Below are 14,305 nucleotides of genomic sequence, written 5' to 3'. Positions count from 1 at the left end.
ATTCCTTGCTTAAGATAATATATTGAATTACCAAATAAGTGTGACAATGAACAATCATATCGTTTATCATATAATAATCATATAGGTGCAGATTCACCTGATTTAGTGAAAGCACACCCTAGCCTTTATTTTTGTAGCTTAGGTGTTAACTACCAACCACAAGATCCCACTCCACCCCCCTTTCCCTTGATTTATTACCCAGGCAAAGTCATACTTGATTTGGTTAGGACAACAGCATGAAAATACCATCTTGGTTACATTAAGGTAACATTCTGTTCTCAAGCAGGTGCTGTCCCAAAATCATTTTAACCCTATACTATCAGGAAGAGCCTGGTTTTGCTGCTGTGACGGCAGGCAGGAGTTGGGGCAGGTGAAGAGGCAGCCAGGAAAGCTCCCAATCTGGGGAAACGCCTCTGGGGGGAAGAGGCTCGCTTCTCAAGGAAAGCGCTTTCCGAGGAGCTCCCAGTGAGAAAGGTACAAGTGTCCCCCTTGAGCTCTCTGAGGTCCTTCCAGGCCTGGAGGCCCACTGCACTTGGCAGATGGGCAAGGGAAGGGAGAAAGCTGTGAAGAGCAGGTTTCTAATCCACCTGGACCTTCAGAGACCAAGGCAAGCACCTGCAACAGGGTGTGTTACCCCCCTTTGGACAGAGGTGTGAGCAGGAGCATCTGTCCAGCTGCAAGCCCCAAAGGTGCCTTTGAGAGCTGTGAATTAAAAGGCCTTCACGCACACACATCTCCCATCTTACCTGTTGCCATGTTTCAACTCTTGGCAATATGCATTTGCCTCTGGCTTGCTGGAAGCTGCTCCGGCCCAGAGAGCCAGCCCCGAGCTGGGCTGTGTGGGCCAGGCAGCACGGAGAGTCTTGGCCCATCTTGGTGTGTCCCTGGCCTCAGAAAAGGCTTGGAAGGTTTGCCTCCCAAGGTGCCCTGCTCATTGGCTCTTCCTGCGCACCTTGGAGAGAACAGGGCAGGCCTTTCTGGCAGCTGGGCATTGGCAGGCCTTCAAATGGGGCCGTGTTGTGGAGCAGGCCCAGCCTGAGAGGAGCCCAGCGCTCCTTGCTGCTCTCTGCTGACACGTCAGCGCTGTCTCCTTTCGGGATGACCCTGGCTGTGTCAGGGGGTGCACGTGGACACGAGACCGCCGCTCCCGTCGAGTTCCGAGTGGGCAAAACGGGGCCGAGTGAGAGGAGGCGGGTGGTGCTGATAGTATATAGGGTTAAAATTAAAATTATTTCTGCAGCTGCAAAGCTGGGGAATACAACCTCAGCTCCACTGCATCCAGGATGTTGCTTTCATTGTTCTAACCAAGTCTAACTTTGCCTGGGTAATCAGAGGGAGGAAGGATTAGGACGATTTGTACTTAGGCCTCTGTATCTTAGGAATAAAACTATTCTCTACTAGGTTAGGTGAAACTGTACCTAATCATCATATGATAGGTGATATAATTGTAACGATTGTTGGTAGCTGAATGTGATTATTACCTTAAACCAGAATCGTGAGAATCATAAGGGAAGATATTTACCAAAATTCATGCTTGGATGTATACAACAGAACAATGGGAGGGCTTAATGATTAACATAGAGTTGTCGACTATAATACTGTATGTCTTCTGAGCCCTCGTTGGAGTTGGATTTGGGTCTGTACCCCGACTCCCAGAGCTCTCAATAAAGCACCTCATAATCATCCGTGATTAGGTGTTTTCCTCGCTAACAGGAGCAGCTGCATCAGCTCTCGAAGCCCAGCCAAGCCCAGCCAAGCCCAAGCGACTGAATTCCCAGCTCAGCTTCAGCCACTGCCACCTTCTCACCACTGAGGGATCCTCAATGAGCTCGAGAAGGGCCCTGAGTACAAGGTGACACCTTTCCCTCCACTCACTTTGCAGGTGCCTAGAGAAGATTTGCAGGACTCACTCTGTTACGACCACATTCACTTAAGTCCAGGCAGTTGAGGGCCTGAAAGGCACAGGGCAGTGACAGAGGACCCACCAGCAGGAGCTCAGAATCGCACAGGGCCAGGCCCAGGCAGCAGCACAGGGCACAGGCAGTCCCGGGTAGCTGCAGCTAAGAGAGGGCAGAGAGCTGGGAGGCAGCTCAGTGGGGCAGTGCTGGCCTTTAGGCTCACCTCCACAAGGAGCAATAGGGCAGGCAGATCCCAGTGTGCTGGGCAGCCGGAGCAGGTAGCGAACGATCTGAGAACACAAGGGTTTGGAGACAGAGGATATCTGCCTGGCAGGAGAAGTAACCAACACTGTGAGCCAGGGGGACTAACCTTTCCCTGGACTGACTCACAGAGGTCGGGTCTTTCACCACCATCCTGCACGGGGACCTCAGCCATTTGGGAGGGGCCTTGTTGTGGGCACCCGCCTGTCCCAGCCTTTTCCAGTCTGCTCGGTGTTCCCGGGGTGACAAGGCCCTCTGACCCAGAACCACAGAGACTCTGTGGAGCACCCCCAGCGCAGACCACAGATGCCAGGAGCAGCAGGGTGAAGGGGGTCTCACCTGGCCAGCAGACCCACAGCATAGCTGTGGGTGTCAGCACAGAGCAGCTTGTTCCAGCCACGCTTGCATTCCATTGCCACCACCACATTCTGATAGCGCATTCAGCAGAGCAGGGACTTCAGGGTGTGCACTGCAAACCTGTGTGCAGAGCAAAGCCCAGGTCATGCTGGGAGCACTGGTTCCTGTCCTGGGGATGTGGCAGGGACAGGAGGACTGTGATGGAGCACCTGTTGGGGCTGGTGGCAAGGCTGTCTTGCTCCTGGCATGCCTTCCAGAAGGTATCGACCTCCTCTGGCGTATCCAAAGTGCTGAAGAACACTTGGAAGAGCAGATGCACAAATAGGCAGGGGAAATACAGTCTCCCTGTGTGTGGGACACAGGGCTCCTGGAGGATCTTCCGCATCATCACAGTTGTCTGCAAAGGACAAATCACCCCGAGACAGCTCTCAGTGCCGAGGTGTCTCTGTGGCAGGGCCCCAGTGTGGCCGGGAGATGCCAGGGGAGACACAGGGGGAGCACTGGGCCTGGTGCTTCTGAAGCTGCCCCTAGGCCAGGCTTCATCCCAGCTCCTGAGGCAGGGAGATGCAGTGGGGGCAGGAGGGTGGAGAGCTGCTGGAAATGCAGCCGTGAGGTGAGCAGAGGCCAGTTCCAGAAACTCAGCCGAGGCAAAGACATCAGTTTTGTCCCCATCCGAGGTGCATGTGCTGTGCTCTGGCCAGTCCTCCAGCACATCGATGAGCATCAGCTGTGCCAGCCTTCGCAGTCCTGGGCGAGCACACGATTGTCATCCACATGGGCAAAGCCGCTCTGCAGGGTCAGAACTCTGTCTCAGGGGAGGTCTTGGACACAGAACCATGTCCCTGGCAGCAGTGGGCAGCTGAGCTGGCTGCTAGCTCTGCCTCTGCCCACTGCCCCTCGCCAGCAGCAGGCAGGCAGCCCAGCCCCGTGGGGACAGACCCCTGAGGGGCAGGGAGGGAGCATGGCAGCAGGCTCGGGGCCTGACAGGCCAGCGCTGGGAAAGGGAGTAGCCAGAGGGCCGTGGAATTCTCCTTTGGTCAGACACCTGGGACAGGCTGACCAGGGTTGGTGGGCTGGGGAGCCCTGAGCCCTCTGGGCAGGTGAGCCCCATACCTGTCACACAGTGGGGCCACACGCAGGAGAGTAATGAACACATCAGCAGGCTCTGCCTCGGTGAGATCCAGCAGGGTCCTGTCCAGCCTGTGCTCATCAGACTTACTGGCCAGGAGCCACTGGCGGATGTACCTCACTGCAGCGGTGTCTGTATTCCCAACCTCGGCCAGCCCTGGCACCACGGCAATACAGTGGGTCTTGGCTGGTCAGGAGAGAAGCGTGGTGATGGCAAGAGGAAGAATGGAGGGACTCTCGAGGGGTGAAACCACAGCAAGTTTATTTCCTGTTCTCAGTGTGCAATCTACTTTCTTCCATGCTTCCCTGGAATCTTCTGCACTGTCAGGCTTGCTTCTTTCTCACACTTGACCCATGTACCATTTGGTTTCCTTCTGTTATTTCCATTCCTGTTTCCAGAGTAGCGGCTCTGTACCTTTACCTTTACACATACTTCATATGTATGGCTGAGGCATCAGCGAATGAGACAACATGAGATGTAGGAGCATTCCCCATGGTAGGGATTGTTCTTCTTGGCGTTTGCGGGCTGTGCAAAGTATCACTGCGTCCTACATCTCTCCTGACTGTGTGCCATCTCCCCACTAAACTATCTCTTAGTACAGCAGGGGTCAGACCTCTCAGAAAAGGTCTCAGTGCATTAACAATCATTTCTACAGAGGTTGGGATCTTTTCATCTGCACGCTTGTGTTTTGTTGGTAAGCAGTTTTTGTAGCAGCAGCAGCAGCAGCAGAGACATTCTTAGCTGACAGTGTAGGGGTTCAGGTAGGTTCCCCTTTTTCTAGAATTTCTTCCTCCTGCCCAGTATGCAATTCTGCTGGATGTTGAATGGGTTTTGTCAGGAGGGTCTGGCCTATGGTGCAAAAGGACACTCACAGCCCGGAATCCAAACCTTGCCATACCATCTGTACAGGTTCTGACCAAGGTAAAGTTCACAGCCCTTACAGTGCTGGGCTTTGCATTGGTAGCTGGACAGGAGTTGATACCAGAGCCGTGTTTTGGCTACTGCTGAGCAGCGCTGTCCCTCTGACATTCTTTCCACCATCAAAGGCGATGCGAGTGGGCAAGATCCTGGGAGGGGACACAACCAAGCCAACTGACCCAAATTAGCCAAAGAGCTTCCATACCATGTGCTGACAGCTCAGATATCTAAGCTAAGGGAGAGAGGAAGAAGTGGGGGCATTTGTGAGTTTTCAGTGTTTGCCTTCTGGAGGAACCGTAACACATGCTGAAGCCCTTCTTTCCAGAAAATATCCAAACATCATTTGCTCATGAGAAGTATGGGAAGTACAGAATGACCTTTTTTTCTCCTTAGCCCATGCACACGCAGGTCTCTGCTTACTTCTTTCTTTTACTGTAATGAGACTGCTTTACCTCACCGTGCTGGTCATTCCCCATCCTATTCTCTCTCCTGTCCCAGTGGGAAAGAGAGTCATAAAGTGATGGAGTGGGCACCTGGCACCCAGCCAAGGTGGAGCAGCTACAGTCATTTTGGCACTCAAACGTGGGGTGAGGTAAAGGTGGTGAAATGGACTATAGCAGGAACCTCGGGGTGCCAGGCCTGAACAGCAGAGGCACGTTGAGTTGAGCAATGGGAAGTAAAGCTTTCCTAAATTGAGGATTCTTAAATGCCACATTCTTCTGTGCTTCATGTTTTTATGCTGCAGGGAATGACTTCAATGAGAAAATAATTCCAGCATGGAGTAAGAACTTTGGACAGTGACCAAGTGTTGCCAGCAGTTGCTCCAGGTGCTCCTGCCAACATCCCATGTCGGAAGGTGCACTGCCCCCAATGCACGTTGTCTTTGGCTGCCCTGTGGCAGAGAAGCCCCCCAGGGCAGAGGTCTCTGGGGCAGCAGATGACGCCAGCGCTGCCCGGGCTCAAGGAGGGTGACAGGTCTGCTTGGGCGGGGACTCTGCCACACCTGCAGATTCCAGTGCTCCCCTGGCCCCAGGGGTCAGAGCAGCACTCGTGCCCTGGCTCACACGTTCCTTGTCTGTGTCACACCCACAGGTTTAGGGCGGCCACCAGGTGGGACGTGTCCCGAGGAGGCCGTGCCAGCTTCTGTGCAAGGCCCCGTGCCCTTCCTGCTGCGGCTGTGTCGGCAGCCCTGGGGGCTCCTTCTGCTGCCCTGAGCCCGCAGAGCAGGGCAGCGTTTGCCCATGGTGTGAGCCCTTCCAAAAGATCCTGTCCCAGGGCTGTCTCAGACACTTGGGGCGAGGGATTCCTTCCGACCTGGGCCACTTTGGCTGGGCTGGGAGCGGCCCCAGGGCAGGTGGCGGTGTGTGTAAGGGCCCTTTGTGACATAGTGCAGCAGCATGGTCACCGTGGGATGCAATGGGCCAGGGTGTCAAAGGGCCCTTTGTGACACGTGGTGACATAGCAGCTGGCAATGACGCAGCCACACCACAGTGCCTGGAGCACGCGACGGGACAGGACAGGATAGAGCGGTGTCGTGAGGAGCCCCCCCACAGCACACTCGTTCCTGTCTGATCCGGAGCTTTTCCGAGGCATTATTCCTACAGGTGACGTCGAGGGCAGACCACAGGACTTGGTGACCTGTGGCCTACCTGAGGCTTCTCTTTTGCAGGTGCCTTCGAGAACTTGTTGACTCGGAGCTCTTCTGAGCCATCTCTCTAGAAGGCACCCTCAACGCCACCCTGTGGCATGGCGGGCAGATTCCTTGGCCTCTTCAAAGTCTTCAGGGGGAAAAAAAAGAAAGACCCTGGAGCACAAAAGCCTGAAGAGCCGGAGCAGTTCCAGCCGCTACAGGACGGTGAGTGGCAGAACTGGGACACAGGGCGCTGGCTGTAGCCGGCTTGGCCCCGTCCTTTCCCACCTGCTGTGGACGTGCCCAGGGACAGGACAGAAGAGGGGCTGGGGCTGAACCTCGCAGCGCCCTTGCTGCATCCCCTGGGGCATCCTGGGGCTGTCCCAGCCTGGGGAGGACAGGGCTGGGCCGTGTTCTCCGGCCTCTCCTGCAGCCCCTCAGCTCTGGCTGCTCTCGCTCTGCTAGATGCAGCCACAGACAGCACACAACAGCAGAAGCCTGCCCGCGGCCGCTTCCGCAGGACACTGAAGGTACCTGCAGCCATCCCTGCCTGGACTGGGCCTGCTGTCACTGCTCAGCCAGCACCACGCTTGGAGGACTCCATGGAACATCCCTGCCTTTGTTCTCCTGCAGATGTTCACGAAATTCATCCGCATTCGACGTAGAAATATCAGCACCGCTGCGCCTGAGGGCACAGCCAAGCCTGACTCCAGTCTGACCAAGTCCCCAGCAGAGCCTGATGTCTGCACAGATTTGACTGTGCCCTCAGAAAATTTTGACACTGCAGTGAATGATCTCCGGGAGAAGGCTGTTCTCGTGGAAATGGATGAGGGCATTTCCATCACAAACAGTGACAGCGGAATGACTCAAGGCCTTGAAAATACTGACAGCACGCCCACTCCGACCATCATTTATGCTCCCAGTATGGATTTTTCCGAGGAGAGTGGTGTTTCTCCTCAGCAGCAGGTAAGCAGCCTTGGGCCAGGGCTGGAGACCTTCCAGGATTGTGTGTCCCCTCAAGCCACTGCACCCTCTCAGCCTTTGAATCCATGACAGTACTGTGGGAAGGGAACCTGGGGAAGTTGCTCCCTTGGACGGTGCTCCAAGTCTTCCCCATGCCTCTTCCAGGTGCCAGCCATTTTAAGGAATATTCACCAGAGACTGGCATCCCATGTCACTGTGGATGCCAGGACGCAAATTGACATTGTGAGGCTGGCTGAAGAACACCCGGCTGATGTGGTGCTGACCCTCCTGCACTGTGCCCCAACGTGTGACAGGTACGGGGCCTGCCTGCCTTGAGAGCTCAGGGCTCACCAGCCATTAGGGCCATCGCCCTGCACGGCCTGTGCAATGGGCTCTGCCAGACAGGCAGAGAGGTCCAGGACCCTCGGGCCCCTCTGTTTCCCGAGCCTGCTGCCATGCTCCCTCCCTGCCCTTCAGGGCACTGGGGCTCTCTCACCTGGCCTCCAGAGCTGCACAGGGCATGGTAGTGTGACTGAGATGGCCCTGACACAGAGCTCTGATCCCACAGAGCTGCTGCAATGATGTGGAGAGCCATAGGCTCATCGGTTCCCACACTGGAGAAGGTGCTGCCAACACTGCTCTGCGTTATGGAGGACTGGCCTCTGTATTGCATGTTCACCTCTGATGGGGACAACAAACACGTTTTTGCCCTGGCTGTGAGTGTCTGAAACTGGCCTTTGCTCGCCCCCAGGTGTCCTCTCCAGCAGCTCTCCATCCTCCCCCTGCCTCAGGCACTGGGCTGAAATCTGGGCTAAGGGCAGGCTCAGGGGGCACCAGGCCCGCTGCTCTCTCTGCGTCTCTCCCCTGGGGCCCTGCCACGTGGACACCTCGGCACTGAGCGCTCTCTTGGGCTGTTTCTTTTGCAGGCAACTCTGGTGCTCTGGGTGATTGTCCAGGTGCCTGAGTGCCACGAGGCAATAATCCTTTATTCTTCCCGCCTGTTTGTGGCTCTGCTCTTCCATGTTGTCATCACCACACAGCAGATGCCACAGGAAGTTCATGACTTCTGGAGGGCATGCCAGGAGGAACACCATCTTCCCAGCAACCCCAACAGGTCTCCGTCCTCCTGTCCTTCCCATGCCCCTGTGGCCAGTGCCAGCGCTCCCAGTGTGACCTGGCTTTGCTCCGCACACAGGTTTGCAGTGCAGGCCATCAAATCCCTGCTCTGCCGGCTGCGGTGTGACAATGAGGTGATCGCGATGGAGCGCAAGCACGGATGGGACACCATGCTCTGTGCTGACACCCAGCACTATGCCATGGGTCTACTGGCCAGGTGAGACCCCCCCTTCTCCCCAGTGTCCCCAGCATTTCTGCCCTGTGCTCAGGGTGCCCCCCACAGTCCCTGTGCTCATGGGCCTCGTCACTGAGGGACGGCTGAGCAGACTGGAAAAGGCTGGGAAAGGCTGGGTGCCCAGAAGAGGCCACCTCTCAAAGCGCCCACATCCGCTCTAGAGATGCTGCGGAAAGACTGGACATCTGTGAGTCAGTCCTGGGAGAGGTTTGCTCCCCCGACCTCAGGATCTTTTTCCCCCTGACAGGGAGATGCGCCGTATCTTGATCCCTTTATGTTCCCGCATTGCAATGCACCTGATCCGGGTGCTCAGCATGGAGAAGCCAGGTTGGGATCTGCCCTTACTGGCATTCCTCGTGGAGGTGAGCCTGAAGGCCAGCGCTGCCTGGCTGAGCGGCCTCACAGCTCTCTGCCCTCTCGTAGCCACATCCCGTGCCTGGCACGGCGCCCGCGCCCGGTGCTGCTGCTGCTGCTGCCTGGGGCCGGCCCTGTGCGGTTCCGGGCTCCTGCCGGCCGGGCCCCGTGTCACTGCCCTGTGCCTTTCAGGTCCTCGAATGCCTGGACTGGACTAAATGTGGTGGCAGCGTCCTGAGGGTCATGTCAAAGTACCTTCACAGCAAGTGCAGGCAGAGGCGTCGCCTGGCGCTCAGAGGCCTCGTGGTGCTCAGCCAGGATCCCCTGATGGTGAGCAGGGGGCAGCAGCTGAAGCTGCACTGGGGAGAGCAGCCCCACTGGGCTTCAGGAGCTGAGGCAGTTGCTCCAGGCTCTCCAGCCTCAGCAGCCCGAGTGCTGTGGAACAGGCCTTTGGCCTCTGGGCCCTGCGGCAGCAGGCCGCGCTTGCAGTGCCCACTCATTAGTGGTGCAGCTGTTCATGGCTTCACAGCACAGCCTTGTGTTCCACACAGGCAAGAAGAATGTGCAGTCTGTCTCAAAGCTTTGTGGAGCTGCTGGATGATGCAGATGGAGAGATGGTTGCCATAACCCTCCGTGTGTTCACTAATATGCTCAAGGACAAAGACATCCTGGTATCGAGCACCACTGCCCCAAAGCTGGCTGAGGCACTCCTGGAGCTCTTTGACAATGTAAGGTTCTGTGACCTGAGCCACAGGCACAGGGTTCTTCCCAGAAACTTTGTGCTGTCTGCCTTTTCAGGCCTTTGCCTTGGTGGGCCAGGAGTAATTGGTGCTTAGGCTTTTTTTTTTTTTTTCCCTCTAGGACAATAGCCACGTGCAACTGCTCTCCATTGACCTCTTCCGTAAAGTGATGGAGTTAGTAGTGGACGAGGGAAAAAAGCACCTGAAGACAATTGTGAACGAGAGCCTGTACCCACTTTTTAAATACTGCCACGATGAGAACCAGCGCGTGGCGCAGGTGAGGTTTTGTGCCGTGCTGGTGCATCCCTGGGAGGGGCTCGGCTGCCTCCTGCCCTGGTGCCTCCCGGGCTGCAGCCTCCTCCTGGCCTCGGCACAGGGATGCGGGTCCTGGGCCTCGGGCTGTGGTGCCATCTCGGCATCTCTGCCGCTCTCCAGGCTTCTCGGGAAACGCTGCATTGTTTGGCCAAGTTCCTGAAGAGGAAGGATCTCGAGCAGCTACTGAAGAAGGAACATCCATTGGATATGGACGAGTGCTCGGTAAGGACGGCCCGGAGAAGCCGGAGCCTCAGCCTGGAGAGTATCCCTGCCGCTGGCGCTCAGTGTGTGGGCCGGCAGCTGCGGCCCCTTGCCCAGCACTGCAGCCAGGGGCTCCGGCCCGCGCCCCACACGCCGCTCCCTTCCCCGGGCCCCGGGCTCTTCTCCAGGCTCCGGCGGCCCCGAGCCGGGTGCCCGTGGAGCCCCGGCCCAGCGGGGCTGCGGGGCGGCCCCGCGGCTCCCCGGGCAGCCCCCGGCCCTGTGCCCGCTGCAGAGCCCGGCGCCGGCGGCTGCTGCCCGGGCCTCGGGGCTGTGCGGGCAGGGGAGGCCGGGGCCGGGCGCGGCGAGAGCCCGGCCGAGGGGCCGAGCCCGCGCCGACCCTTCCCTGCCGCCGCTCTCTGCAGCTGGCAGACGACAGGAGCCGAGCGGCCGAGACCCTGCGCCGGGCCCTGCCGTACCTGGAGAGCCCGCGGGAGCCCCTGCGAGAGGCGGCCCTCAGGTTCATCGGTGAGCCACGGGCCCGGGCTCCCTCCCCGGGCCGCCGCCGCCCTCTGGCAGCCGTGCCCTGGGGCGGCAGCGTGCGGCGAGGGCCCGGGCTGAGCCCTGCCGGGGCAGGAGGCCGTGTGGCCACAGGGCCGCAGCGCCGCTGGCAGGGAGCCGTGCCGCTGCGGCCCTGACGGGCTCTGTGTTCTCAGAGGCGGCCGGAGTGCCCATGATGGGGCAGAAGGAAGAGCTCCAGCTCACCTCCATGGGTGAGTGAGGGCAGCGGGCTGTCAGCAGGGACTGGCGGGGGAAGCTGCACGGCCTGCACAGGGAGCTGTGTGCCCTGGACCGGCTGTGGAGGGCTTTGCTCCTTGCGTGGACGAGGGCTGGAGAGGACACAACACGGAGAGATTTCAAGGGCACCTGGGGGATTCATGGCGAGCACCTTCTGGCTGATCCCAATGTCCTCTGTTTCCTTCTGGGTGGGATGGACATGGCAGGAAGATCTCCTAGGATTCCCACTCTGACCATTGCTCTGTTCCTCTCTCTTCCAGCCCTTCAAGCCCAGAGGCAAGACACCAGCCTCTTGTGCTCTAACCTGCAAAATCAAGCCCCGTTTTCCCAGAAAGCTGAAGAACTGGAGACAACTTCTGGATCCAGTGAACCAGAGTCTCAAGAACACACCAGAGACACTGAAGAGGACGCGACCTCTCAGGGCCCTGGAGCTCTATGCATAGCTGAGGCTTAGCACAGTTCCCACGGCTTCAGACCCCTGCCTGTTTGTAGTTAGCGCCCTCCCTCTAGACCTCAGACCCTGCCCATCCCCTGTTTTTCCTTCCACTCTCCACCTCTTTTGACAGCTCCTTCCCTCCCAGCCCTCAGATCCTGCCCATCCCCTGTTTTTCCTTCCACTCTCCACCTCTTTTGACAGCTCCTTCCCTCCCAGCCCTCAGACCCCGCCCATCCCCCCTTATTCCCTCCTAGCTCATCCCTTTGCTTCGCCTTTTATCAATAAACAGTTTGGCTTCTTCACTTTACCTCCATCTCTGTGGAGTTGAAGCAGCACAAATCCAGAGTCCAGAGACACAAAGGCCCCTGCTGCTGTTCTCTTCTGCGCTGTGTTTTGTGCCGAGATGCAGAGGGGTGAGGCCACATCAGGCTGGAAATGTGCCTGTGCTCAAGGTCCCATCCTACAACACTGTGCAGTTGAAGGTCTTACTGAGGACCCTGAAACCCCTGGATTTTGGAAGAACCAAACATGAGTATGCTCTGAACCCAGCTGTGAGGGATTCCATGGAAAGCATCCACAGAAGGCAAAAGGAGCTTGGAATGCTGAAGCTTCCAAGAACAGCTTCCTGAAAGCCCAGCAATGCTCCATCCCTGCACAGGGTCAGGAAGAGGGCAGAACCAGAGACCATCAGGGCTGAACAGGGAGCTTTGGGTGTGCCTAAGGGCAAGCGAAGCAGCAGCACGGTGGCCGAGACTGGGACGCGCCACCGTGCCGATTGCCCCGAGCGCTGTCAGGCAGCGCCGGGATCCCGGCTGCGGTTCTGGGCCCCACAACTGAGGAATCGCAGCCCCTGCCTCAGAGGCGGTCAGAAAGCCGCCCAAGTGAGACCAGAGGGAGGGCACCCTTCCAGTCTCTCTTGGGCATGGCCACAAACCAGCCCCTGCTTCTCCTTCCCCTGCCTGTGTTTGGGCTGTGCTGATGGCAGCGCCAGCCAGGTCTTCCAAAGGCTGTGGGGAGCGGGCGTGAAAAGTGCTGCGTGCACAGCGGAGAGTCCTGGAATGCGCTGGCAAGAGCAAGAGCAATATGCATTTGCCTCTGGCTTGCTGGAAGCCGCTCCGGCCCAGAGAGCCAGCCCCGAGCTGGGCTGTGTGGGCCAGGCAGCACGGAGAGTCTTGGCCCATCTTGGTGTGTCCCTGGCCTCAGAAAAGGCTTGGAAGGTTTGCCTCCCAAGGTGCCCTGCTCATTGGCTCTTCCTGCGCACCTTGGAGAGAACAGGGCAGGCCTTTCTGGCAGCTGGGCATTGGCAGGCCTTCAAATGGGGCCGTGTTGTGGAGCAGGCCCAGCCTGAGAGGAGCCCAGCGCTCCTTGCTGCTCTCTGCTGACACGTCAGCGCTGTCTCCTTTCGGGATGACCCTGGCTGTGTCAGGGGGTGCACGTGGACACGAGACCGCCGCTCCCGTCCCGCTGGGTCCCAGCAGTGCCTCGCCTCCCTGCGTCCACGTCAGGATGCTGGCCAGGAGAGGTCCTGGAAGCTGAGGCGGCTGATTTGAAGCTTGCGCAGCCGCCTCCAGGTCAAGGCCAAGGGTGTTCCCTCAGGAGACAGCAGTCCTGAGGAGTCTTTATAATTCAAAGGAATCCGCAGACAGATGCATTGTCCACCAAAAGCTCTCCTATTGGCAGGAGGGGAAGGGTCTGCACCCCAGTAAAATGCTTCTCTGCCACGTCTAAATTTCAGTGGCGTTATGCAGGAATTCGATCAAAAATACCATCCATCTTTACACAACTGAGGTTATTCGATAGGCAGGAGGTTAGAAAGAAATACATGCTGTCAGATTCCTAGGCTTGAAGCTTACATGAAGCTGCCTAGTGCTGTCTCCCGGGCTAGGTCCCAGGGGAGATGGTGGTGCCTTTTCTCCTGTCCCCGCGCCACTGGAGCGGAGGGGATTTAGCCCTCACCCCGGTGCCGGCGGCAACACCGATTCCCGGCCCACACAGGCATAGCAGTGAGGAAAGCCTGTCCTCCCTCAGGGCAGCAGCTGAGGAGGGCGCGGGGTCCATGGAGCGGATCTCGGCCGTACCCTCACCCCGCTGGCGCTGGAGTGCGGGGGATCTCAGGGCTTGCGGGAGCCCAGCGGGACCGGCGCCACCAGCGCCGCAGACCCCCGTGCCGCGGAGGCGGCAGCGGAAGGTCCCTTCCCCTCCCCGTGCATTCCCGGCGCGGGAAGCGCCAAGAGCGCCTTTGGACCGGGCCGGGGGGGCGGCCACAGCGGACTGCCCTCACTGTGGGATTGCCACGAGATATTCCGTGGAGGAGGACGCCGTGGGTCCGAGCCGCAGCTGTCCTGTCCCCGCCGCAGCCGGCAGCTCGCAGGCGTTGTCAGCGCTGTCCCGGCACGGAGCCGGGCTGCAGCGGCTGCAGAGCCCCAGGGGCCGGGGCTGCGGGCACCGGAGAGCTCCCGGGGGCTGCGCTTGTCTCCGCAGGTGCTGCCGCAGCGTCGGCGGAGCGGGGACAGGGCGGGACTGAGCTGGCAGCGCCTTGCCGAGCCTCGGTGTCCCGCAGGGCCGGGACCAGCAGTGACCTCTCCCCGTGTCCCTTTCAGAGTGCCATCAGCGCGGGGCTGAAGCTGTTGCCGAGGCCGATCTCCGAAAGGCTTTTTCAGCGCTCCTGATGTCTCGAGATCAAAGTACTGTTTCTTCCCAGAAAACGGATTCTGGCTGTGACCTGGAGGAGAGGGAATTCTGCTGCATCCATGGAGTTGTGAAGGGGCTTCTGCGTCTCCTGGAGCAACCAGCAGCCGGGGTTACACACTTGCCTGGGGTGCAAGAAGCCACTTGTCATGAGCAGGGCGATGGAACTCGTGAGCGTGCAGCGAGTGAGGATGTGGAGCGTGGACTGTGCCCCAGTGATGGGAGTGTGAGGAAGCCCCTGCATCCTCAGGGCACATCAGCCATCGGCA

The 14,305-nt window shown here is 58.6% G+C and overlaps 1 protein-coding gene across 1 annotated transcript; it reads left to right on the top strand.

The window, feature by feature from the left end:
* The first annotated feature begins 6,309 nt into the window (after nt 1–6,309).
* Nucleotides 6,310–10,812, top strand: LOC136364590 (maestro heat-like repeat-containing protein family member 7). The gene is made up of 12 exons (XM_066324544.1): nt 6,310–6,418; nt 6,659–6,723; nt 6,827–7,159; nt 7,322–7,470; nt 7,725–7,872; nt 8,083–8,489; nt 8,755–8,869; nt 9,054–9,191; nt 9,413–9,589; nt 9,723–9,878; nt 10,037–10,138; nt 10,540–10,812. Exons 1-12 carry the CDS (start codon nt 6,310–6,312, stop codon nt 10,810–10,812), a joined length of 2,172 nt encoding a protein of 723 aa, XP_066180641.1.
* The last annotated feature ends 3,493 nt before the right edge of the window (nt 10,813–14,305 follow it).

The sequence above is a fragment of the Sylvia atricapilla genome, chromosome 8, assembly GCF_009819655.1.
Source record: "Sylvia atricapilla isolate bSylAtr1 chromosome 8, bSylAtr1.pri, whole genome shotgun sequence".
Classification (NCBI taxonomy): Eukaryota; Metazoa; Chordata; class Aves; order Passeriformes; family Sylviidae; genus Sylvia; species Sylvia atricapilla.
This window is presented reverse-complemented; position numbering and strand designations above follow the sequence as displayed.